This window comes from Chionomys nivalis, chromosome 3 (genome assembly GCF_950005125.1).
Source record: "Chionomys nivalis chromosome 3, mChiNiv1.1, whole genome shotgun sequence".
Lineage (NCBI taxonomy): Eukaryota > Metazoa > Chordata > Mammalia > Rodentia > Cricetidae > Chionomys > Chionomys nivalis.
Window position 1 is genome coordinate 39,340,029 of NC_080088.1, and position 25,575 is coordinate 39,365,603.

Here is a 25,575-nt window from a genome sequence, read left to right on the forward strand (position 1 = left end):
TGACCTGCATTCAATACACACAACAGATCTGTACTGTTTATACTTCCAATTTTGTTAAAGGTACTTAAATGTAACTATTTTATTTTTATCTTTGAAGTTCTTTGGATGTCAAGTTTATTTCACACACATGGTATTATAATCAGAATCATATGTAAAATATTCATTTTAATTTGCCACGTGGATAGTCTCCAGACTCCTGGTCTTGCTGTATCTTGTAATTCATTTAAAAAGGAGCAATGAAAAGAATTAATATAGAACTCATGTCTTTGTTTTCACTATTAGGCTATACCATATTCTCATGTGATACAGAGAAAGCTGAGTAATTCAGAAATACCTTTCTGTGAAACATTCCCCACGGAGAAACAGATATAAACCAGGATGGTAGCACATATTTATAATCCCAATGCTCATTCTGTGAGATTGGGAAGCACAGGTAGAAGAATTTCTGGAAGCTCTCAGACTGGCTAACCCTGTGTACACCATGGTAACCAACAAAGAGACCCTATCCCCAGGTGGAAGATAAAGACCAACATGGAAGTTGTCTTCAGACATCTACACATGTGCCATGGTATCCACATTCACTGACTTCATATTTACAGACACACACACATACAGACACATACCATACACACACACACACATACACACACAAAGTATATTTTTCAATAAGAATTCTCTTTTCAATAATTATCTTTAGTTAAAACAGTGTCTACGAGTTTAACTTTTGATGGGATTACAGTTGGTGAATATTGACCTTCTTTGTAAGGTTTGTGAGAAAAATACTAAATGTGTGTTTTCTAAAAAAAATGATGTGGTTGATTTTGGTAATTCTTGTAAATACTGACTTAATTTGCTTATTTTTTCACATTATCACTTAATTTTGATGAGGCTACTATTTTTGTTGTATAATTTATCTTGATTCCTTAATTGGCCTAAGATATAGTCTCACACCATATCAACTTTTAGCCTCCAATCAGTGGTCTGTTTGTTCTCAGTAGTCCATTTCACTGGTCACTTTAATGAGCCATCTTGGAACAACCCTTTAGCTTCATTATACCTTTTTGAACATGATCTTTGACGGAATAAGATATGGGTAAATAATATTTTCTGCTTTCAATATATTCTCTTACAACATCAAAATACTGTGGCTTTCTAAAAGTCTCAGCATCACGTTCATCTCTGAGGCTACCCTTTAGTACCCTTGAGTGGAGTATTTGGCAGTAGTTTCTGTGTCCGTCCCCCACTCCCCAGTCCCACAGTCATTCAGTCCCAAAGAAACACACAGAGGTCTACATTAATTATAAACTGGTTGGCCTATTAGCTCAGGCTTCTTATTATTTCTTATATCTTACTTTAAGCCATAATTCTTGTCTGTGCTAGTCATGTGACTTAGTACCTTTTATCAGCGAGGCATTCTCATCTTGCTTCTTCTATGTCTGGGTGACAGCTGCAGACTCAGCTTCCCTCTTCTTAGAATTCTCATGTTCTCACTGCCCTGCCTCTACATCCTTCCTGGTCACCCCACCTCTACTTCTTGCTGGCTACTGGTCAATCAGCTCTTTATTAAAACAATACAAGTGAAGGGGTACAAGACCACAGCAAGAGTACCCATCTCTTTCCTGACAGTTTGAGCCTATGTCCACCATATACTTTTTCCTAAATGTTTACCTGTTCTTGGTTATAGTATATTTTATCTCAGCAGTCTTCTCTGGGTAACTCAATGCTTACAGAACTGGTTACCTCATGAATGCATATAATCATTTACCAAAGCATTTGTTAAGATTGCTGTCAGTAATGACTCTTAAGAGGTTTTCTCCTTTTATTTATTTACTTTTGTGGATTGTCAGGAGCTCTTTGAAAAACTAAAGAAATTGCATGAATTGCTCTTTGACTTGTTTACCTTGTTTAATCTAAATGGTTATGCAGATGTGCATTTAATTTGCTTTTAGCCTATATGCACTCCTACTCCTTATGTGGCTGCATCTAGCTTCTTGGTTAAAAATTGAGAAGATAGTTGGGCCATGGTGGTGTGTATGCCTTTAAATCCCAGCACTCAGGGAGGCAGAGATAGGCAGATCACTGTGAGTTCAAGGCCAGCCTGGTCTATAGTGTGAGTTCCAGAACAGCCAGAGATACACAGAAGCCCTGACTCAAAAACCTAAAGAGAGAGAAATAGAGAGGGGGGTAAAGGAGGGACTTCAATTTTATGGCTGCCTACCACTTTTACTATATGGATGATAAAGTACTATATGTATAATGTGGAGATATAGTGTTCTTATGCTGGAGAGGATGTGAAGTAAGGGGAACACTTATCCATTGCTGGTGGGAATGCAAACTTGTGCAGCCACTTTGGAAATCACTATGGTTGTTTCTCAGAAAATTAAGAATCAGCCTATCTCAGGATCCAGTAATACCACTCTTGGGAATATACCCAAAAGATGTTTAATAATACTACAAAATCGTTTGTTCAACTATGTTCATAGCAGCATTATTTGTAATAGCCAGAACCTGGAAACAACCTAAACACCCTTCAACTGAAGAATGGATAAAGAAAGTGTGACACATTTACACATTAGAGTACTACTCAGCAGTAAAAAGCCATGACATCTTGAATTTTGCATGCAAATGCATGGAAGTAGAAAACACTATCCTGAGTGAGGTAACCCAGACCCCCCAAAATGAATATGGTATGTACTCATTCATAAGTGGATACTAGCCATAAACAAAGGACATTGAGCCTATAGTTCATGATCCTAGAGAAGCTCAGTAATAAGGTGAACCAAAGAAAAATGTATATAGACCCACCTGAAAATTGGAAACAGACAAGATCGCCTGAGAAAATTGGGAGCTTGAGGGTCGGGGACAGAAGGAAGACGAGAAGGGGAAGGTTGAGGAGAACTTGGGAATGGGATAGTTGAGATGGAGGAAGGACAGAGATGAGAGCAAGGAAAGAAATATCTTGGTTGAGGAAGCCATTTTGGGGTTTACAAGAAACCTGGCTCTAGAAAAATGCCAAGGAATCCACAAGGATGACCCCAGCTAAGACCCTAAGAAATAGAAGAGAGAGTGCCTGATCTGACCTTGCCCTGTAAATCTTAATATCTTAAATATCACCATGGAACCTTCGTCCAACAACAGATGGAAACAGAGGCAGAGACCCACATTGGAGCACTGGACTGAGATCCCAAGTTCCAGTTGAAGAGTGGAAGGAGTGAGAGTATGTGCAAGGTAATCAAGACCATGAGGGGTTCACCCACTGAGACAGTTTGCCTGAGCTAATGGGAGCTCACCAACTCCAACTGGACTGGGAGTGAAGGAGCATGGGATCAAACTAGTCCCTCTGAATGTGGTTGACAGTTGGGGCAGACTGCCACTGGCAGTGGCACTGGGATTTGTCTCTACTGCATGTACTGACTTCTTGGGATCCTATTCTCTTTGGATGCATACCTTTGTTCAGCCTAGATGTAGTAGAAAGGGCCTTGGACTTTCCACAGGACAGGGTGCCTTGTCCTCTCTTAAGATTGGAAGGGGTGGGGTGGGAGGGTGTGTGGAAGGAGTGGGAGGAGGGGAGTGAGTGAGAATTTGGATTGGTATTTTTTAAAGTAATAAAATAAATTAAAAAAAAAAAACAGGATCCACATCTGAGCAAGACTGTTGGTAACTCTTTTCTGCCAGAACTCCACAAAGTTCCTTCTGGCCCTACAAATGTCAGTCAGAATGTAGGACAGAAGTTTTCAACTCAGTCCCAGATTGATTTAATCCATCCTTTGTAGCCAAAACGAGTGTAATTTACAATATAACCAGTAACAGTAGTAATAGCCTAGGTGGTTTATGGGACTTTGGAAGCTTCCCTTTCCAACAGCTTGTAGTGAGGTAACCTAATTCCCACTTGGCACTGGGAATTTTAGTCAATAAGTCAACAAGAGCTTCTAGGAATGCTCTTTATCACTTAAATAGGCATGTTCCCTCCTTAATTGATGTCTTTGCTGTTCTCTAGATGCTTTTACAAATCTATAAAGAACAAGTTAATAACAGATAAAGAAAACTTTCTAGAGGTTTTGCATCTATGCACTCAAAAAAAAGTGACAGATAATCTCTGAAGAGTAAAGAAATGCTTAAGAAAAAAAGACGCTAGCAAGCACGAATACAGACCAAAGTGATCTCATTGCTTATACCAACAATTCTGTCAAAAGAGCACTGTTGGCTATGATGGCATGGATAGAATATGACTCCTCCCCCAACCCCCTACAATCAATGGTTGTTCTCCAAGAGCTAGTCTACCTCGTTTCCCTGGGATTCTGCTGCTGTTTTCATAGAGCAAGCATTTATTGGATCCATCCCCTAGTAGTTTCCACAAGGTCATTTTGCACAACTTGGCTTGGTTCAGATCAAGGGGGAGCAGGGCTACACTCCTGGGGGCAATGTCTGCTGCTGGAGCTGGCTCACCAATGATTCTAATGTAATGCTTAAAAACTAGCCCCATTTCAAACTGTTACTGTGTACAAAAGAAAAGCTTGGGAGTCAGCAGGACCTTATTCTTATCGTAAGGATTGTCAACACAGGATATCTAGACCATGACCTCAAGGTCAGCTCCATCAGCAGTTGAGTCCTGACAGCAATCTAAAAAGGAGACTGATCTCAGAACTGCCTGGCTCATCTCCAAAAATTGTTTCCCCTTTCAGATGTTGGGCAATCATTATCTTAAAATATTAACCAGATGTTTACTCTGCTTCTGTAATCTCTCTTAACCACTGCTTGCTCAAAACAGAAGAAAACAAAACAAAACATGATAATGCACATAGTCGAAAAACTCTCAGAGTTGAGACAATTGTGGTTTGTGCTTCTAAAAATGCAAAGGAGGCTGTTTGTCTCAACGCTGCATTGATATAAATAAAATAAACTTGTTTTTAATCTTTTTAAATAGAAAAAGTTGAACTGGAGAGATGGTTCAGCAGTTAATGGCTAGGCTCACAACCAAAATATAAATTGACAAAGTCTTGTTTGGTGGTCTTTCCCTGAGGGTCTTGAACTCCACAACACTAATAGTCTCTGGATCAGTACCACATCCTTTGAATTTTCATCAGCTTCTCTTGGCTGCTGAACAAAATAATCTTTACCTCAAGCGTACCCAAGTGAGGGGGAAAAACATGTACTACATGCTCTGCGGTGAGAATTTTCCATCCTAGGGCAAGCTTAATCTCTCTTATCTGCATTATTTGATAATTTATGTCTCCTCAGAACTTGTGCAGGCTTTAAAACCTTTCATAATCTCAACAATGCAGCATTTGGCTCTTTGTCTCCCCCGTCCCAGGAAACATGACTCAACACAAATGTTGCCAAATTTGCCTTTGAGTGACCCTGACAGACCTGTTCGTTGTGTTGCCTGTTTCTACCTGTGCTTGGTTGCTTTATTACCATATGAAAAATACCAATTTTTATGCCTGTGTAAATCAATCAGATAAGCCAAAACCTCACCTGTTTTTTAAAGTTACCATTTCAGTAAGGGGCTCCGCAAACCACCAGAGCCCTCTTTTAGCTGTGCCCCAAATGCAGCCCTGCCTGGCTGTCCCAGCAAAGTGGACATCAGACATTGCCTCTTTATGACCAGTTCTCTTTATTTTCTTCTAGTCCATGATTTTTATGTGGAACTCATTCAGAAGTTACTAAGTATTCCTAATGACTCACCAGAGACTGATTTCTCTTTATACTTTCTCATGCTGTGTACTTTTCATCTCAAGGAGGGTTAAGTATCTATATGGCTGTTTCTCTGTTTATGTGACGCTCAGAATGGTTCCATCTGATGCCATGTCTCACTGTTGCATGAGTTGGGCCCTGAATTTCTCCCATTTAAAGCAATTCAGAAGCGGAGTATAGCCTGGTTAGCATAGGTGTTTTTGTTTTGTTTCCCACATTAAAACCTCTAAGTAAGCTAGTTTTATGTCAGCCTGATGTAAGTTACAGTTATTAAGGAAGTATGAACCTCAATTGACCCCACCTGACTGCCATGCTGGGAAGCCTGTGGGGCATTTTCTTGAGGATAACTAGTTCAGAAGACTGCAGCTTATAGTGAGTGGTGCCGTCCTTGAGCTGTTGGTCCTGAGTTCTATAAGAAAGCAAACTGAGCAAGCCATGAGGAGCAAGCCAGTAAGCAGCACTCTTCCATGGCCTCTGCATCAATTCCTGGCTCCAGGTTCCTGCCTTGACTTCCCTCAGTGATGGATCATGGTCTGGGGGTTCTAAGATGAAATGTGCGGTGTAAAGGGGTGCGGTGTAAAGGGGTGTGGTGTAAAGGGGTGCGGTGTAAAGGGCTGCGGTGTAAAGGGGTGCGGGCTGCTTTTAGTCCCGCCTGGCTCCCGGCTGCCTGGCTAGCTTATGCCTGAAATAATTACACAGAAACTGTATTCATTTAAACACTGTCTGGCCCATTATATCTATCCTCTTATTGGCTAACTCTCACATCTTAATTAACCTATTTCTATTAATCTGTGTTTCACCACAAGCTTGTGGCTTACGGGGAAAGATTCAGCATGTCTGACCTGGCAGCTTCTGGTGGCTCTCTGTCTCTGCCTCCTTTCTCCCAGCATTCTGTTCTGTCTACTCCGCCTATCTAAGCTGCTGCCCTATCAAAAAGCCAAGGCAGTTTTTTTTATTCAACCAATGAAAGCAATACATAGAAAGAAGACCCTCCTATACCAATGAAATAATTCCTTTTTTCCCCAAGTTGCTATCTATTGTCTATCAGGACAACAGCAACCAATTTTAAAAAGAAAAAAGCCCTTGTCTACAGGATAAATCATGTATTTCCTCTCCTAGTTTTGTAAAGATCAGACCCAAAAGGTATCTTCTTCCCTACTCCCATTGTTCAATTCTTCTCGCAGGTTCCAAATCTTTGGCCATAAAAGGCTCTTTAGTATAGATCTAATTTACATTCTCTTTTTATTGCATCTTTCAAGTTACAAAAACATCCATTTAATTCTTTTCTTTTCCCCACATCATTCCTGTCAAGTCAGAGACTAATGTAATGGATAACAGTCACATATGTTTACCCTGTTCCTCCATTATTAAGGGCAAACTCAATCTGGAAAGGCATCTGGGCTCAGTTGCATTTCTTATACACAACAAAGGCCACACAGCCTTATTATATCATACCAATTTTGTCACTTAGAGATTGCAATATATTATGCAGTGTATTGACAGTTGGGGGCATTTCTCGTACTTGCATGGTAGACACCATCTATCAAGAGGGCATGTCACTCCATATAGTATAAAGGAAGATGGATATCTTGAGCTTCCCCCAAGGGTGCTTCATTCTCAGATGGCTTGGTTTGGATTGCATATTTCACCCATTGCAGGAAGCAGCAACTGCCACCATAGTGAAGAGGGGCACCATCTGTCTTAGGGTCATTGTTGCTGTGATGAAACAGCATGACCAAAAGCAACTTGAGAAGAAAGGGTTTATTTTGTTCTTTTCCATACGACAGCTCATCCACAAGAGCTGTGAGGCAGGAATTTACACAGGGCAGGAATTGATGCAGAGGCCATGGAGGGGTGCTGCTTACTGTCTTGCTCCCCATGGCTTGCTTTCTTATAGAATCTAGGACCACCAGCTCAGGGATGGCATCATCTATAATGGGCTAGACCCTCCCCCATCAGTCACTAATTAAGAAACTGCCCTACAGGCTTGTCTACAGTCTGATCTTATGGAGGCATTTTCTCAAATGAGGATCTCTTCTTGAAAACTTTAGTTTGTGACAAGTTGGCATAAAACTAGCCAGAGCATCATCGCGTACCACACAGGGAAAGGTAATCACAGATATTATACCCTCACATGAATGTCTCAGAATACATTACAGGGGCCATGCTGTCAATAGAACACTGAAAAGCCCAGCGTGGAAGACGACTCATGAAAGTGTCATCCATGGAGCTCCCTGCACACTTTACAGGCCGCCTGCCAGCCAGAAACTGTTATCCTAGTATTTTTTACTGCTTTATCACCTTCTGCAAGGCCTTTGAAAAGCTTCTGACTTTGAGGGGGTTCCATGAGTCTTGTAAGTTCCATGTGCTTCCTGAGCCTTGTAAGTTTTGTTTGCTTCCTAAGATTTAGGAGCCTCCTTTGTCTTCCAGAGGGCAACATTTCATTTGCAGATTAATAGCTGTATAACACTCACCATAAGAAGAATCAAAGACAGTTCTGCCCAGTGTCATGGTTTACAATCAAAGCTCTAGGAATATGGGCATAGTCTTCAAGTCCTTCTTCTTTCCCAGCTCCTGGAAGGATTTCCACGTGGCAACTGATTAGGCATCCTGCTCTTTGAAGCTTCAGCATTTCCTCAAATCTCGTAGAACATCAGCAGGATGATAAAAAGGCTCATGGTTTAAAGTTGGCTATGGTGCTTAGCAGTAGTTCGAATCTGGACAAATGATGATCAGTTTGAATCTCAATTTCTTCATCTACGAAGTATGATGCAAGGCTTGCAATTGTAGCATTGTTATAATAAAAAAAATCACATTTCTAAAATACTTGCATATATACTGACAAGTGCGAGTTCTGGAACTGTAGCTCTTTTAATTTTAGAAAGAATAGGAAGACTCAGGAGTTATACATTTATAGAAGTTTTATGAAGGAAGCCAGATACAGAAACCTCTTCAAAGAATTATGGATTAGAAGGGGTTATCAGGAACTTTCTTGGATCCTAGAAATGTTCTGTGATTAGCCAGTTACAGCGACTGACAGCATGGGAGTATACATACATAAAAATTTATTAAGTTGTACATTTAAAATGTTCATATTTTACATGTATCTTATGTCACTTATATCGTAGTATGTACAGATAATGCTTAAATAAAAAGCTGTCCAACTTGACCTGGAGACAGATTTTTTTTTCTATATCATTTTACTTATTAGAAAAGCATCTAGCTTCAGACATGACATGCCAACAGCTCACTACCTTGAGAGCTGCTGTTTACTGCCTTTTGGATGCGGCCCTATTTCAGAGCCCAGCTTGGAACTGACAAGCATATTGTGAGGGTCACGCTTCATCACCGTTGACAGCTGGAGATGCTGACACATGCCTTTGGCAGAAAGGCTCAGAGAAAACCAGGCAGTGGACTGTGCTGTCTGCCCTTAGGCTGCGAGGCACAGCCCTGGAAACCGGAGGATTAAACAGCCTCTCAATTTAAAGAGACAAGGGGGAGGGGAGTGTGGGCTGCAGAGTTTATAAATAGACATTGCTCCAGGCAGCCTGATGATGAAGTGGTTGTTTGGTAAATTTTTCTTTTTTAAGGATACCATTATCAGAGACCATTTCAGATACCAGTTTCGTTTAGTGTCCTGGGTGGATGCATCAGATCTTGGGTTACTTTTTCCGCCAGTTTTAGGGGCAGGCCTTTAATATTTTGAGTCACATCTGCATGGATCACAGAGATGATGATGATGATGATGATGATGTGTCTTTCGCCAAGTGGATGAGCAGCTTTTGGGGTCACAGCTGGAGAGACAAGGATGAGCGAGGTCTCCGGGACCGCCACCGACCACATGAAGCCAGCTACAGGAAAGCTTCCCTGCCATGCCCAGTGAGTTATCATAAAGTCAGGGGGAGCCGGAGTGGCAGGGAAGGGGGTTCTCTTAGAGAATATTCAAGGAGTTCTTTGGCTTAAATTAATATTTCCAAACCTTTGTCCATTCTTATAAAAATTCTTTTTCTGTGTTTGAGTTGCCTTTTAAGAGAACTGTCTTTTTAAGTTTTAAGTAATACTTTCTTCATTTTCAGGAACCTATAATATCTGCTCATAGTCCCTGATAAATTAGAATTCATACCACTGAGTGACAGTGTTTGGACCAAAGGAGAGGCATTTGTAGTTATTCTGTATAGGTGTTGAAATAGTGAAATTAGATCATGCATATGATGACCTTTAAGGGACTGGAGATCCCAAATAGCAAATCACTGCTTTTGATAAAGATAATACACTTTTTTTCTTTTGGTTTCCATAGCTTTTGTGATTAGAGAAGGAACAACCGTCAATCCCTTTTCATAGCAGCCGGAGGCACGGGGCACAATGAGAGAGGGAAGCTCCTAGGAGCGGGTGGGCAGGCTGGGCCAAGTCAGGACTCTGGCTGGCACAGTGCCTTCTTCAGCTGCTGTGCTGGCGGGCTTCACAGATACGCTGTCTACTTCCCAGGTACACAGCAGTAATGATGCCATTTCTTTTTCACTAGTCACTTAGAATTCCAGCTACTACAGACGGCTTACCCAAACCCCTTCATTGCCAACCCCAGAACAAAGTAAACTCGTGGGTAAACCTACTGAAGGTCAGTTCCACCAGGGCTCCAGGTCCACAATGCGTGTACGGTAATGTGTGCAAGGAATTACTTTTACTCAACAGCTTGAGGGATGCGACTTTTCTGAGACACAGGCATTTCAAATAGCCCCTCACCACATGAACAGGCAGTGCCACAGGGTTGGTGCAAGTCCTTCCTCAACTTCCATTTCCTTAGGTGAAGAATGAAGCGGGCTGCGTGCAATCTGTGAGATTCAGCTCCAACCTTCCATTTCTCTCTTTTAAAATACATGCCAGCGTGGTGTGGTCTCATGCAATCTCAGCAGAATTAAATGTTTCAGACCTAAGAAGATCTTCAAAATCTGTGAACCGGGAGTACAATTAGCTTGAGGCTTCCAGGTATGAGGACCAGGCAAAGGCAATAAGAGAAAACTGTGATTGACTGTTTATTGCAATGGCTTCCTAGTGTCATGTGGAGTATGAAAAGAAAAGAAGCCCCCTGCTTTACAAAGTATAGTTTCCCAAATAAACTTGAGTTTCTTATACTTTTAAATACATATCATCTACTTTGTTTAGGAAGTTCATGTTCAGCTTGCAGCATCTGGGGGGTTTACTGTCAACAGCATTTCTCAATGGTATATATATATGTGTGTGTATTTTTCTGCTTGTCTCTAACTATGGACCGTTTCCTTAATTTAACCTGGCGACAGTCTCCAGATAAGCAATTCGTTTTGTAATTAATGGGTTAACATGATTGTAGGTACTTTGAGAGATAAAATATGGAATAAAATTTAATATCTGAGCACCAGAGAAGAGGCTGGGAACAGTGCACACCCAGCCCACAAGTCAGAGGACACAGAGCCGATATGGCTGCAGGTCCAGAAAACAAGCCTGCCAGTTCTCCTTCATTTAAATAAATAATGCTGTATATTTGTAAATCAAATCTTGGTTTTATTACCAAAATGTGCTAGAATTTATTTTGGAATAATATGGTTTTCACTTTTCTTTTAAAATTAATTCTCAGAGAATTTCGCACAATGTGTTTTAGCTGTGTTTGCCTTCTCCCCTGTACCTCCGTCCACATCTGCCCACGCTTCTCTTCCTACCCCACTTCGTGTTTCTTTCCCCCCAGCAAGATCAACTTGCAGTCTGTGCTGCTCACATGTTCTCTGGTGTGTGGCCTTATGCTGCAGCGAGGTCAACCTATCAGAGGCTATGCTATTAGAGAAAACCAGCCTCTCTTCCTTCTGCAGCTAAGAATCGCCAGTAGCTACTTGACTAGGGGTGGAATGTCGTGCCCCTGCCCCCTGCCCCGGGGTGGGGATTTGGTTTAGCTTGAGCTTTCACAGGTTTCTGTGTGTTGTCACAACCATTGAGTTCACATCTCGGTTTCTCTGCTGTGACCAGAAGACACTGTTTCCTCGTAGCCATCCACCACCTCAAGCTCTTACGTTATTGCCACCCCCTCTTTCACAGACAGTGACCCCTGAGCTTTTGGGATGTATATTCTATTTAGGGCTGCACATTCTGATGTCACTTATTTCCTGCACTTTGGGCAGTTGTGGGTCACTGTGCTGATTATCATCTACTGCAATCAGAAGCTTCTCTGATAAAGGATGCCGATGCACTAATCCACGGTATAATGACAGGAGTTAATGATGAATAGCAGTAGGTTCTCTCCTGGGGTCTGTGCACAGTCTAGTGGTTGGTTCCTGGCCCAGTAATGGTGCCAGGTAAGGGTTTCATCTTGTTGAGTGAGTCTTAAATCCAATCAGAAAGTGGCTGATCACCCTGCGACATTTGTTCCGCTATCGCCCCAGTGGACATGTCTTCCCAGGTCAGTTGTTACTGCAGCGCACAGAGGGAAACATCTGGATGAGATTAATGGTTACTTTTCTTCCTCAGTAGCATGCCTCCCTGCACTGTGAAAAGAAACCAGTAGGGATAAAGCTTCTAGGTGAACACCAGCTTGGTGGCTCCATATTCTATGTCTCAAGTATGCGGTAACCTCAGCAACAGGGCCTGTCAAGTTCTGGTCAATAGTGGTTTTCAGTTTTTGTGTTTTGTTTAAATTTCATTAATAATGATTAACTGTTTTGTTTAAATCTCATTAATAATGATTAACAAGGATGCATTCTCTCATTCTCTCTTTTCTTTTTTCCCACTGCTCTAATCAAAACCTCTTCCCTCTCTAAATCTAAATAATTGATTCACTGTTATTAAATGAATAGGCAGTTTCCTCCTTCTTGCCTGTACTGAGTGTGCTTTCCAATCCATCTTTCTCAGTCTTATTCATTAACACAGCAACAGAACATTAATTCATTTAACATGTTTATTGAACACATATTTTGTTCACAGTATTGTGGCAAACATGGGGATTATGAAGTAAAAATAGACAGATGATCTCTAATGCTTATGGAAATGTTCGTCTAGTAGGAAATAGAAGCTGACAGAAAGAATGAAGTGTAAATCAGGGTGAAGTCAATCCTCATAGAACGATGCTTTTTGTTCAGACTCAATCTGTGATTGCTGATTTAAAGAATTGGAGAACTCTAGCTGTAACATATTGCCTTGGGTGAAAAAAAAAAGAAGACAAGATGCAGCCTATTATTATACATTCTGCCTTCCCTTTCCATCACCACAGGGATACAAAACAGGCAAACCTGTTTCCATGTTAACCATTTATCCTGATCATTGCTATGAATCCATTTCTGATAGCTTAGTGGATCCGGTTGTCTGCTCATCTTCTCAGCTCACTACAGTTCTTGCAGTCTTGTTCTGCATCACCTGAGCCCTGTGTGAGGGACCCTGCAGTTATGAAACATCATTTAGGGAAGAGACCGAGTGCTGACTGAAGAATCTTCAGCTCTTCCATGCTCCAGGGTAGACGCCATGTGTGACCGTCCCTGTGATGCCATTTGAAGAGAACAAGCAAGTTTCTACAATCCACATTCAGCATTCTCTTTTTCTTTCTTCAGATCCCATTTCTCTATTTTATATTCTTTTAGAATATTTTCAAATTAAAGTAATAAATTCTCAAATTTTTCATCTTTGTCCACGATGCCCCTAAGGGTGGTTACATACTCATTCCTATAGCAGTTCCCCTGTAGTTACTCACTAAAGGGGTACACTGGAACTGGATACCAAAGGTATCTCTAAAAAGCTGGAAAGAAAAAATACTGTAATATTTTATGATTGGCGGTGAATGGCTTCTTATATTTTACATTATATTCATATTCAATTTTAATAGGTAGTCATTCTGTAGTTAAAGAGAGGGAATGGCAATGGTGGAACATTTAGCCTGATGTGGGAATGATTTCTTTCTAATCTGTTGCTTTCATTGGTTAATTAATAAAGAAACTGCCTTGGCCCATTTGATAGGCCAACCCTTAGGTGGGCGGAGTAAACAGAACAAAATGCTGGGAGAAAGAAGCCGAGTCAGGCAGTCGCCATGATTCTCCCACTCCAGACAGATGCAGGTTAAGATCTTTCCTGGTAAGCCAGCTCATGGTGCCACACAGAATATTAAAAATGGGTTAGATCAATATGTAAGAGCTAGCCAATAAGAGACTAAAACTAATGGGCCAGGCAGTGTTTAAAAGAATACAGTTTCCATGTAATTATTTCGGGTAAAGCTAGCCCGGTAGCGGGAAGCAGCCTGCCGGCCACTCCTCACAACATTAGCCTAGTGCTCAGTGGTCTTTACTTTCCTCTCTAGGATGAGGGGAAGCTGGTATGCAGGGGAGAGGGTGACAGAGTTGGAAGGAGCTCTTGCTGTTGTCTTCTGCTTCCACGGACAGTGTGGCTCCAAACAAGGTCCTTAATGTCCTTGCTCAGATTCCCCTAAATGGGACCAGTGGTAGTCATACCTCCTTCAGGAAGGTACCATGACTTTCAGTGACTAATATACATAAATGCTCAAGACAGCACCAGGTACCAAGTAAGTACTCACTGTTATTAGAGATCGTAAAACATTGCCGAAGAAAACTGCTAGAATATTCAAAAGAGAAGGAAGGAAACATCCTCGCACCACACAGCACACCAGTGAAGTGGGCTCATTCTAAAGGCCTCATTGACCAAACTGCTTCTGTCAAAACCCTCCTGCTACGTTACAGCCATATTCTGAGTTACTGGGAGCTTCAATAGACGAGCTTCAGAGCAACACAACTCACACTGTAGCAATGCCCAGTGGCTAGATCTAAGCAGCTTGTTGACACATAAATCTCAAGGCTTTCAGGAAATGCTCTACACATTGAGAGTCCTACATACAAGATATTGGGTCTTGTACTCTTGTTAGTGTTGGTGTTGTTTAAATATGTTTTTAAATGCTAACCCAACAGTTATAATTGTTATTTTATGTAATCATTGACCACTTTTTATAATCTTGATGAAGAACATAAGCATTTTTTCCTCTAGATCTTTCATGCAAAAATCATTTTTTTATTTTTTGATTACAATACAGTTATATCATTTACCCCTTCTTTTTCCTCCTTCCAAATTCTCTCACACCTCCCTTCTTGTTCTCTTTCAAATTCCTGGCCTCTTTTTCATTAATTGTTGATTATATACATATATAGCTTATATATAATATATGTATATAATATATATTTACAAATACATAAGTACAACCTGCTCAGACTTTAAAATTTTACTTGTGTGTATTTTCAGGGCTGGCCATTGGTATTGGATAACGAATTGGTGTCTCATCCCTGGAGAAGACTTATTTCTGCTGCTGCCTGTAGCTCTTCATGTAGTGTTGAGGCCTCCTGGGTTTTACCACACACACATTAGCATGTTTGTTGGCATTGTCCTTCTTCAGCTCTTGTGTAGACAGCTGTGTTGGTGAGACTTTAAAGGAGTAGTTTCTGACTTTCTTAGGAGACGCAATCTCACAGGAGACTCCTTAGTCCTCTGCCTCTTTCAATTTTGTACGCATCCATCCTTTCTGTGGACATCTAACCCACGATATGAACAAGTCGGGGGGCCAGGTACTACAACATGGCCCTTGATATGGTAGAGCAAATGGCCGAATGGTAGAGACACATTGGACAGTTGGCCAGAACATTGGTTACAGTTATGTAGTGTCACAAAGGAGCGTTGTGGGATCCCAGGACAGCCACTACTAGAGACTCAACCCAACCATAGTGGCTGAGAAAGGCTTTATGGGGAATTACTGTTTTTTCTGAGAGTGAAAATGATTACCCAGGTCAAAGTCAAAATAATGGGTAGAAAATAAACAAATAAACAACACAAAGAAATTTTATACTCAGGAACGAGTACACTAATTACAATCTGGGGTCCATGCTCCATCAAGTCTCAGGTATATGTAATGAAGGAGGAAACAGTAAAGTCTTTTTATTAGCAGAAAGGGAGGAACTCACATGCCCTGGTTATAAACAAAGGCCTTTATTCTTGAAGACACAAAGCAGGAGTCACCATCTGCTTGTTGGTGGAGGTGCCATTGTTGGAAAGTGTCTTGTCAGAGTTGTTACAATTGTGAAAAAGTCTGAACCCTTTTATACAAGTATGGGTTCGTGTAAGAAGTATGAAAGTCATCCTTTGTTTGCAGGACTTTCTTGTGGTTTGTTTGTTTGTTTGTTTTTGTACATTTGGCTGTTTTATGAGGAAAGTTCTGCAACAAATTGTCAGGTAGGCAGAGTATGAACACATCTCTTTCCAGCCTTGCTTGCTGATTTTTTTCTGGGTTTGGCATGATAGAGGACATCTTTGTGTCAGAGGTTCTCATTTTATTTTATTTTATTTTTTATTTTATTTTATTGAGTTAAGGCCTCACTATGTAACTCTGGCTTGCTTAGAACTCACAGAGATCCGCATGTCAGTGCCTCCCGAGTGCTGGAATTAAAGGTGTGGTTTTCACAGCCCGTAGGGATGAGAAGAGAGATGGCAGTGGGTGAGATCACTGTAGGGAGGACTCCCTCCATAGTTACTTTCCTGTATAAGAGAGAAGACCATGGAGGCCAGGGTCGCTTGGCTGAGCTGCTGGGACAAAATGAAAACAGAGTTCGTTGTTGTTTTAACTATCCTGGTTTTGGGAAACAAAGGAAGTGGGAGTAGATACAAGATGTGCACTCTCAGGAACGTGCATTAGGTGAACAACACTAATCTAATAAAGGATGATAATGATGACTTGGACTGAAGAAATGATTGATCTTGAGAAGGGGAATATGCCAGCTGCACATCTGGGTGTTGAGGGCAGTTCCTCAGTGCATGAATCCAAGGGAATGGTACTGCCATCCACTGAGTGTGGGGACACTAGATTATGATGGGACGTCTTTTTTTTAAAAAAAATTGTTGAAGGAGCAGCGGGGCTGTGTCCCACCGCTCAGCTCCTGGCCACCCAGCTAGCTTTACCCGAAATAATTACACAGAAACTGTATTCTTTTAAACACTGCCTGGCCCATTAGTTCCAGCCTCTTATTGGCTAGCTCTTACATATTGATCTAACCCATTTCTAATATTCTGTGTAGCACCATGAGCTGGTGGTTTACCAGGGAAGATCTTAACCTGCGTCTGTGTCCGGCGGGAGAATCAGGGCGACTGACTGCCTCGGCTTCTTTCTCCCAGCATTCTGTTCTGTCTACTCCGCCTACCTAATTTTCTGTCCTATCAGGGGCAAGCAGTTTCTTTATTAATTAACCAATGAAAGCAACAGATAGATATAAGACCCACCTCCATCAAAAAATTATTTAGTGTTTGCTCTAGAGTTTACAAGTTCACTTCTATAAAACATGGCACCACCTCACGGGAAGGAGATCACCTTATAACCACAAAAGAATCCCACTTCCTCCTTCCTGTTCATTCAATCACTGCTGTCAGTTCACATGTATGTAAGCATGTAAGTATGTGTGTATATGTATATATGACATGCATTAGCACATAGTATACATATACACATATATGACATACATTAGCAAGTATGAGTGGCTATTATTATCAATTGGAATAAACTGATTTTTGCAGATAAATTAAGAAAAAGTAAAGTGATGTTTTCTTTACTTTCACTGACTCTCTTTGATGCACTTCTTTTTCTCCATGCAGACCTGTTTCTAAGATGTATCGTTTTCCCTTTGCTTAAAGAGCTTATTGCAAAATATTGTTGGCAAAATGAAAATCAGCTAGCATCTAAGTTCCTTAATTTTTATTTGTCTGAGAAACATTTCTCCTTCACCTTTGATTGGCAACTTAGTGTTGTACAGAGCACTGAATCAATGGTGCTGTCTTTTTTCTCTGCTCTCTTCTTGCTTGCACAACTTCTGACCAGTCAGACTAGGTCTTATCTTATTCCTTTGTACATGTTATTTTCCTTTTGTCTCTCATTTTCAATAGTTTATAAGGGATTTGCCCAGGTATGAGTGTTCTTTGTTCATTGAACTGGTCTTTCTTGGTGTCCTCCCATCCAAGTATTAGGAAAACCCAACCCTGCTTAGCTTCTGAGATCCTACAAGATTGGGTACCTTCAGTATGGTATGACAGTAGACCTTGCTTCCTAGGTTTGTAATTTTGATATCCGACATTAATTTGTGAAGATTCTCAATCATTATTTGTTTTAAACATTTCTGTTCCTTTTTTCTTCTTTCATCCCTGTTAAAATGCTATGCCCCCTGTAGCTGCTTCACGGTCCTTTCTGCTTGTTTGTCTTGTATACTTTTGTTTTCAGTTCTGTTTTCTTTGCTTCTCCATGTTTGAAGTTTATATTAATATATCCCCAAGCTCAGAACATCTGTCCTCAGCTGACTCCAGTCTTTTGACAAGGCTAAAAAAGGCACCCCTCATGTCTAACTGTGGTTTTGGCTTCTACCATTTCTTCCAGCCTTTTCTTAAGTTTGGATTCTCCTTGATGGCACAGCCCATTCATCTGTGGTTTTTATATGATATCTACCTCCTAATAGTGCTACTGCTTATGATATTAGAGGGGCCAATTACATCCAAACTGCTACATTCCACTCCCTGGCCCTCCACAATCTTGTAACAATGTCATAATGCAAAATGCATTTAGTCTAACTTAAAAAGTTCCCATGGTCTATCATAGTCTCAAACTTGTTTCAAAGTCCAAAGTCTTTTCTGAGACACATGGCAGTCTCTTAACTGTGATCCCTCTGTTAGGAAGAAATCCTAAGACAAGCTGCTCCACTGGCACAAAGAAATCCAATTAGGTCAGATTAAACCAAATTAAAATGCCCATTGTTTTATTAAATACAGTGCTCTCGGATGGCTGAGCACATGGTGGGGAGATAGGAAAGCAGAGAGCACATGCAAACTCAAAACCACATGTTCCTCTTCTGGAAGTCCACTTAAATATCCTGTGGAGGTAATCCTGACCCTCCTCTGGACCTGGCATGCTAGGATTTGGAGTCCAGACCAAAGCAACTCCCAGACCAGGAGGCTGGGATGGACGCCAGGGGCTTGGGTTACACTCCCGACTTAACACCCTCTGTAAAGTCAAAATCAAAAGGCAAATCTGTAATGGTAAAAGTAAAATGCTGCAGGTCCCAGAGTAGCTGCAGTGGGCAGTGGGCCATGAGACCACTTGGCAAGTCCCCGAAGTGGTGGCAGGCAGCGGGTTGTGGGTCCTGAGAGCAGCCAGTCCCAGGCAGGGGCAGTACAGTTCCCCAAGTGGCTGCAGTGGGCCATGAGGGGCAATGAGTCCCAGGCAGGGAACCGCATGGTAGGTGAGAGACCTTGATGGGGCAGCCAGTCCTACAAGGAGAGACAGATGGATAGGCACAACATGCAAAGTGAGGTTGGGTATTTATTTAGTGAGTTATGGAGGGGAAGGGGAGAAAGGGAGAAGAGCACAAAGAGAGGCAGAGAGAGAGAGAGAGAGAGAGAGAGAGAGAGAGAGAGAGAGAGAGAAGGGGGAAGGGGAGAAGTGGGGAGAATGGAGAGACAGAGTTGCCTCTTAGAGAGGGAGCCGCAAAAGAAGGGACTCAGGTTGGAAGCTGAAGATCAGCTTGCCTCCACAGACTGGAGAGGGGGTGGGCATGGCTTGTTTCTTAAAGGGACAGAGCAGACTATTACAAAATCACATACTTCCAACATATAAGGGCATTACCATTCCAAAATGTAGGGAGGGGAGCACAGTGAGGAAATACTGGACCAAAGCAAGACTGAAAACCAGCTGGGCAAACTCAAAACTTTGCATCTTCATTTCTGATGTTGAAACGCTTTTTAGATCTCCAACGCTGTTCAGCTTTGTTGACTGTAACGTATTTCTCTCTCTTGGAATGGTTCCACTCCCTGTTAGCAGATCTCCTTGGCACGTATCCCACACCTCTGGCATCTCTAACGTCTTGGATTCTTCAAGGCAATTCAGGCTTCGGCTTCACACAATGGCCTCTATACGAAGCCTTTTTTCTGGAACAGTCCTGACACATGCCTAGCCTCAGGGGTTTTATTCCATAACTCCTTTCTTCTGTCCTTAACTCCAAAGCCAGAACCATGTGACTGAAGCTACCAAGTTCTGTTGCTTGCTGGGGCTGGAAAATGACCCCTTTGTTCACTTATCTTCACTGGCTTTCTGTCCTTCACTGCCTAGGCTTGGCTGTTCTGAAACTTGCTCTATAGACCAGACTTGCCTCAAACTCAAGAGATCTACCATCCTCTGCCTTCTCAAGGCTGGGATTAAAGGTGTGTCCTGCCATATCCAGCTCTAAGTTTTTCTTTAGTTTCTTTCCCCAAGTCAGAAATTTAAATTTAGCTGGGTGGGATCTTGCCCTGAGGTCATCATTCCCTTTGTTACATTTCTTAATCTGTTTATCTCCTTGAACACAGAATTTAGCTCCATTCCTCCTCCCGATGGTCTTTTACCTTCTCAAAATTTCCTTTTTGTAATTTACCCTGCTCAATTTGCTCCTTTTCATTAAATAGCATCATTAGAGTCACCATTAATATTCACACGACACAATATATACTAGGCTGTTTTGTGATTTCACCTGCCTGTAATGATCTGTTCTGTCCCTTTAAAAGGCAAGTCTCCCCCCTCACTCCTTCCGCCCCAACTGAGGCAGGCAGATCTTCCTTCCTGCTTACAGTCTGAGTCTCTTCCTTTTCCATCTCTCTCTAGAAGAGGCATCTTCTATCTCTCCCTTCTCTTCCATCTCTCTATGTCTCTCTGTCTCTGTCTCTCTCTGTCTTTCTGTCTCTTTCTCTGTCTCTGTTTCTCTGCTTTTCTCCCCTCCTTTTTTCCCCCTCCATAACCCACTAAATGAATATCCAACCTCACTCTCCATGGCGTGCCTGTCCATCTGTCTCTCTCCTGCCGCATGGCTCCCTGCCTGGGACTGGCTGCTCTCAAGACCCACAACCCACTGCCTGCCACCACTTCGGGGACTTCATCTGTCTGTCTCTCCTTGTGGTCTGCTGCAGCCACTCGGGGAACTGTGTCATCCTTGCCTGGGACTGGCTACTCTTGGGTCCCACTGCCCCCTGCCTTGCCACCACATGGCCCACTGCCTGCCACCACTCGGGGACCTGCAGCATTTCTGCCACTGCAGCCACCCAGGATCTGGGGATCTGCAGCATTTTTATTAATCCATTACACTGACAACACAATTAATCCAAAACTCTTCATTTTATCCTCAGGCAGTCTCTCCAGACAAGGACAAAAAGCAGTCACTTTCTTCATCAAAATATTACAAGAAAGATCTCTAGGCAACATGGTAAAATTTTTCTCCTCTGAAACATCTTGAGCCAGCCCCCACGTCTTCCATGCCCCTACTAGTATGACCCATTAAGCAGTGCTTAGAGCATTTTGATGCTTTCCAAACTCCCAAGTACCTGCTATTTGTTTCTTTACTTGTTCTGATGCTGGAGTCTTCTGTCTTATCTCTAGCCTTTGAAAAACTCCCTTTAACTCCTGTGGAATGTTTGGGGAAACTGACTATAATTACAGTACACTCTTTTGAGTTGAGGCAGACTATGACTTTTGACTTGAGTGTCTGATTTCATCTTTGTGTTTGGGGAATTTCCTTTTACAACTCTGACAAGCTTTCCCTTTGATATTCACAACTTCCCCTGAGCCCTGGTAAGTTGAATATTTCTCTGCTCATGTTACTCAACAGATCCCACACTCTCCTCATTCTTCCTTTTTTTTTTTTTTTAATTTCTCTGTATTTCCAAGTAGCCTGTCTTCACTCCCATTTTTCTTTCTTCTCTTGGGTCTGTTTTGCTCTTGGTGCCTTTCATTGTGTTTTAAGTTTTGCTTAATGTACTATTCACCCCAAAGATTTTAGCTGTGTTCTTAAAAACTGCCCCCATGTTTCTGTGAAATCCCTTTGTTAGAGTATTGTATCATTTCTCTGTGTTTTTCTGGAAGCTCATTGGGTTTACTGAAACATCTCCTTTGAGGAATCCACTAAGAGCTGCTATGTAGACTAATGTAGTCAATTTCTGGCATCATATTTTGAACACTAGGTGAGATAAAAAAAAAAAAACCTCTGGCAGTTCCTGCTGATGTGATGTCTCAGTTAGGGGTTCTATTGCTGCCATGAAACACCATGACCAAAAGACAAGTGGAGAAGAAAGGGTTATTAAACTTACATTTCAGCACTGCTGTTCATCACTGAAGGAAATCAGGACAGGAACTCAAACAGGGAAGGATCCCAGAGGCAGGAGCTGATGCAGAGGCCATGGAAGGGTGGCCTTACTAGATTGCTTCCCATGATTTGCTCAGCCTACCTTCTTATAGAACCTAGAACCAGCAGCCCAGGGAGGGCACCATCCACCATGGGCTGATCTCTCCTTCGTTGATCACTAAATGAGAAAATGCCTTACAGCTGGATCTCAAGGACGCATTTCCTCAGAGGTACCTTCCTCTGAAGGCTCTATGTCAAGCTTGTGTCAAGTTGACACACAGAACCAGTCAATACAGCATGAAATGCTGTCTGCACATTTAAGTGATAGGTATCTATTTGTACCTGTTTTTTTTTTAACAGTTTTTATTTTTTGTTGTTGTGTCATTTTTATTGTATAGTTTTGTTTGTGCCTGCTTCTTTTCCCAAACCTAAAGTTATTTCTGCTATTTTATCACTAGATGGCACTATTGTTGAAGTCTCACTGTTGGTGTATTATTATATTATTATATTTCAACACTAGAGGGAAACATAGCTCAGTTTTGTTCCAAACCCTAAATTGGGCATAGTATGAATCAAATAGTGCCTAAAAAAGGTGCTGTGTTCCCACAGCCTCCCCTTGGTTGAGGTAGATCAGAGGGTTTGTCCACAGTCTTTGGCCTATAGTTAGGCTATGGGAATTTGCCCAGTTCCTGGAAAATTTACTGTTGAAGGATGAACTTTAAGTTCTCAGGCCACAGTTTGGCTCTTCCCTCCCTTTACGTTCCCTAAGTGGAAAGTATTCTCTCCATGTTATGCTGTTTGGAGTTTTGGAAAGGTTGCAATGAGCAGTTATGTGATCACTGATACTAGAATGTTGGCTCATAACCTCAACCCAAACTCAAAGCCTATTGAGACAGTGCAGCACCCATGCAAGACACAGGGTCACACTGCTGTATACTGCCAGTTGTTCAGGTAGACTCATCATTTCCAGACTGTTATAACCAGCTACAGTGATGTAGATGGAGTCTTTTGTCAGGATTGCAATCGGCTCTGTTCTCCAGCCACTTCCCAAATAACTACTCAGAGACTTATTAATTATAAATGCTTGGCTTATAACTCAGGCTTATTACTAACTGGCCCTTACAACTTAAATTAACCCATTTCTATGAACCTGTTTTCTACCCAAGGCTTGGGGTTTTAGTTTCTGTCTGGTGAGCATTTCACTGCAGCAAGCCCTGGCCCTGGACTAGAATGCAAAGTCTTGTAGTAACTCTCCTGCTCTACAATATGATGGCTTCTTCTTCCTCTGCTCCTCACAGTTGAGGGGTGCTGCCTTGGTACCTGTCTCACATAGTTCCAGAGGTTTAATCTGTGTGCACTGTCTAAGGACTTGATTTAGTTCCTCCTTCTCCCCTCCGCAGGTTGTTCATTGCTTAGAGCTGGAAGAGGAAGTACACAGGCAATTCTTCTTGTCTTCTTCAACATGTCTTTCCCTCTTACCTTCTGAAATCAGGTGCTAATGTACTTTCTCTCCTGGATCCCTCAGCTCTTGAAGTGCAGTGCACAAATATCATTCAAACTGATGCATTGGTTGAGAAGGCATCGCTAGTGGATTCATCACCCGTGCTCAATGTCTGATTGTACAGACAAATGGGATGCAAGTTCTGATGTGAGAATGGTTTTAAAGACACAGAGAGAATGAAAGCATCAGAAACAAGTGACAAAATCAGATCGATATTTCCAAGTTTCTTTACTTAAAAGTCTGGATAGAGTGACAAATAGTAGAAAAATGACTGATGGGTTAATGCGAAGATACTTTAGGCCTTTATCTTTGCATAAGGATCAAACCAGGGGTTACTTTATTAGCACACCCTTTGAAACTAGCCTGTTTGGGAAGCTCAAGCTGTCTCATTTCTTCTGGGTTCTTAGTTCAGTGACTTGGAGCTTTAGCTTGGATGACTCCATTTCTAGTTTAGCCTGATCTGTTGGGAGCCAGTTTGGAAGCCTGGTCCAAAACCGTATCTTTCTACAGTTTTCTAGAGCGCTGAGATATGCATGTCAGTTTGAGAGTCTATGGAACAGTACAGTAAGTGGAATAGACAGCTCAGGGAGAGGTCAGCATTAATGATATAAATTAGAGTCATAGCTAGAAATTGATGTCCAGACAGGTGTAGGGGGACAGTGCAGGATACAGAGAGAGAGAAAAGGAAGGGACTAACCTGCAACCTTGGAGACTCCCCACACTTAAAAGCTGAAGGAAGAAGTGAACAAAAATGTCTGAGCTGCTATGATAGAAAGATCTAAGGAAGCTGAAGATGTAGAGAGATGGCAGGGAGAGGAAAGCCTGTTCCCAGGAGGGCTCATGGGAAACTAAGCTGAATAGGAGCCAGTGACTGAGACAGACTAAACAGTGTGCAGAATTTAGCAACATGGAGATAAATGTCTTCAGTACAGAGTCTACACTGAAGTGGGTTGGAGTGTGAGGAAAACAGAGAGCATCACGGTTTTGCCCAGAAATCTGGCTTCTCTGAACTCTCCCTTTGTTTGTTTTCAACTGTGACCTCAACATTGATGTCATTATATTATATGACCTCCATGTCTGGAAACCTTTATGATATGGTTATGTATGTTCTGGATATTTGTTAGGTATTGATAATGCATAGGATTTTAAGGTTTTCATATAGTCTTAATTTTATACTGCTTTTGATATGTATTAGTGATTTCTTACATATAGGTTAGATAATTGTTCCTCATAACTCCTCCATTATTTCTTATTTTAAAAGTCTATAAATATTCATCTTTTCGTTATTTCTGAAATGCTTTTAGTGTCACTAAATGTTTTAAAGGATTACTCTGGCATTTTCACTCAAGGCTTGGAGTCCTCCACTGTCTGTTGGTAGAAGATCAAGCAATAATGTTAGTCTGGAGATGCTCTGTATTGTAACCACTGCTTCTGCCACCTTATGGCAGAAGAAGCTCTAACTGAGAAAGAATTCAAAACTTTCCTAGAACATATGATTTCTTTGGTTGTTATTTTATATGAATCCTGTCTTTGTGTTAGAATTGCACATATCCACGGTGAGGTAAACTTAATTTTTTCTATATTCATAGTTTCCTGCATTGTCCAGCATTACATCAGCTGACTGCCACCCTAGACGAAATTCTCATGAGGACCAGGGATCCCGAAGGCATCTTCCCATGCAGTATCACAGAAAATTCTCGGTGGATGGGTCACTGAAGGAGCCAATGGGATCACAAAGAGGAGCTCATTCCAGAATGCAGGAGTTTTCAGAGTCCCTTGAGCAGCACCTGTGCCTTCGAACCAAGCACGCTCCCTCTTCGGTATGCGCAGCATAAGGGCCATCATTATTTAAGCCATAGGGAAGGAAGCCCGAAGTGCTTGTCTTGTCAGTTTAGAGAGGCCACCTCTAACTTCTATACTCATAGCTTATGATAAGCGCCTTGAAAACACCACTCAGTGTTTTTTTTAATGATAACTCAGTATTAAAAATCTATTTCATATCAGCTCTAAATAAAAGATATTATAAAATGTCAGTGCAAAATAAAACTTTTAGAATGCATATTCTTTTATACATTTCCCTGTTAATAATCTACATAGTAGTTTAAAGATAACTGCATTAAATAGTGGCGTTTGTCAATAATTTTTAAAGCATGTCTATTAAACAGTGGGATTTCTCTGTAAATTTATACACATGTACAAAAA

At 41.5% G+C, this 25,575-nt stretch overlaps 1 protein-coding gene across 1 annotated transcript in view; it reads left to right on the top strand.

Moving 5' to 3' along the window:
• Window positions 1-9,158: 9,158 nt before the first annotated feature.
• Window positions 9,159-25,575, top strand: part of Lnp1 (leukemia NUP98 fusion partner 1) — a 17,845-nt gene continuing 1,428 nt past the window's right edge. Inside the window, exons 1-2 of the mRNA XM_057765799.1 lie at window positions 9,159-9,573; window positions 24,963-25,193. Of these exons, the coding sequence (XP_057621782.1) occupies window positions 9,412-9,573; window positions 24,963-25,193 (393 nt within the window). The 5' untranslated portion in view covers window positions 9,159-9,411. The remainder of the gene's footprint in view (window positions 9,574-24,962; window positions 25,194-25,575) is intronic.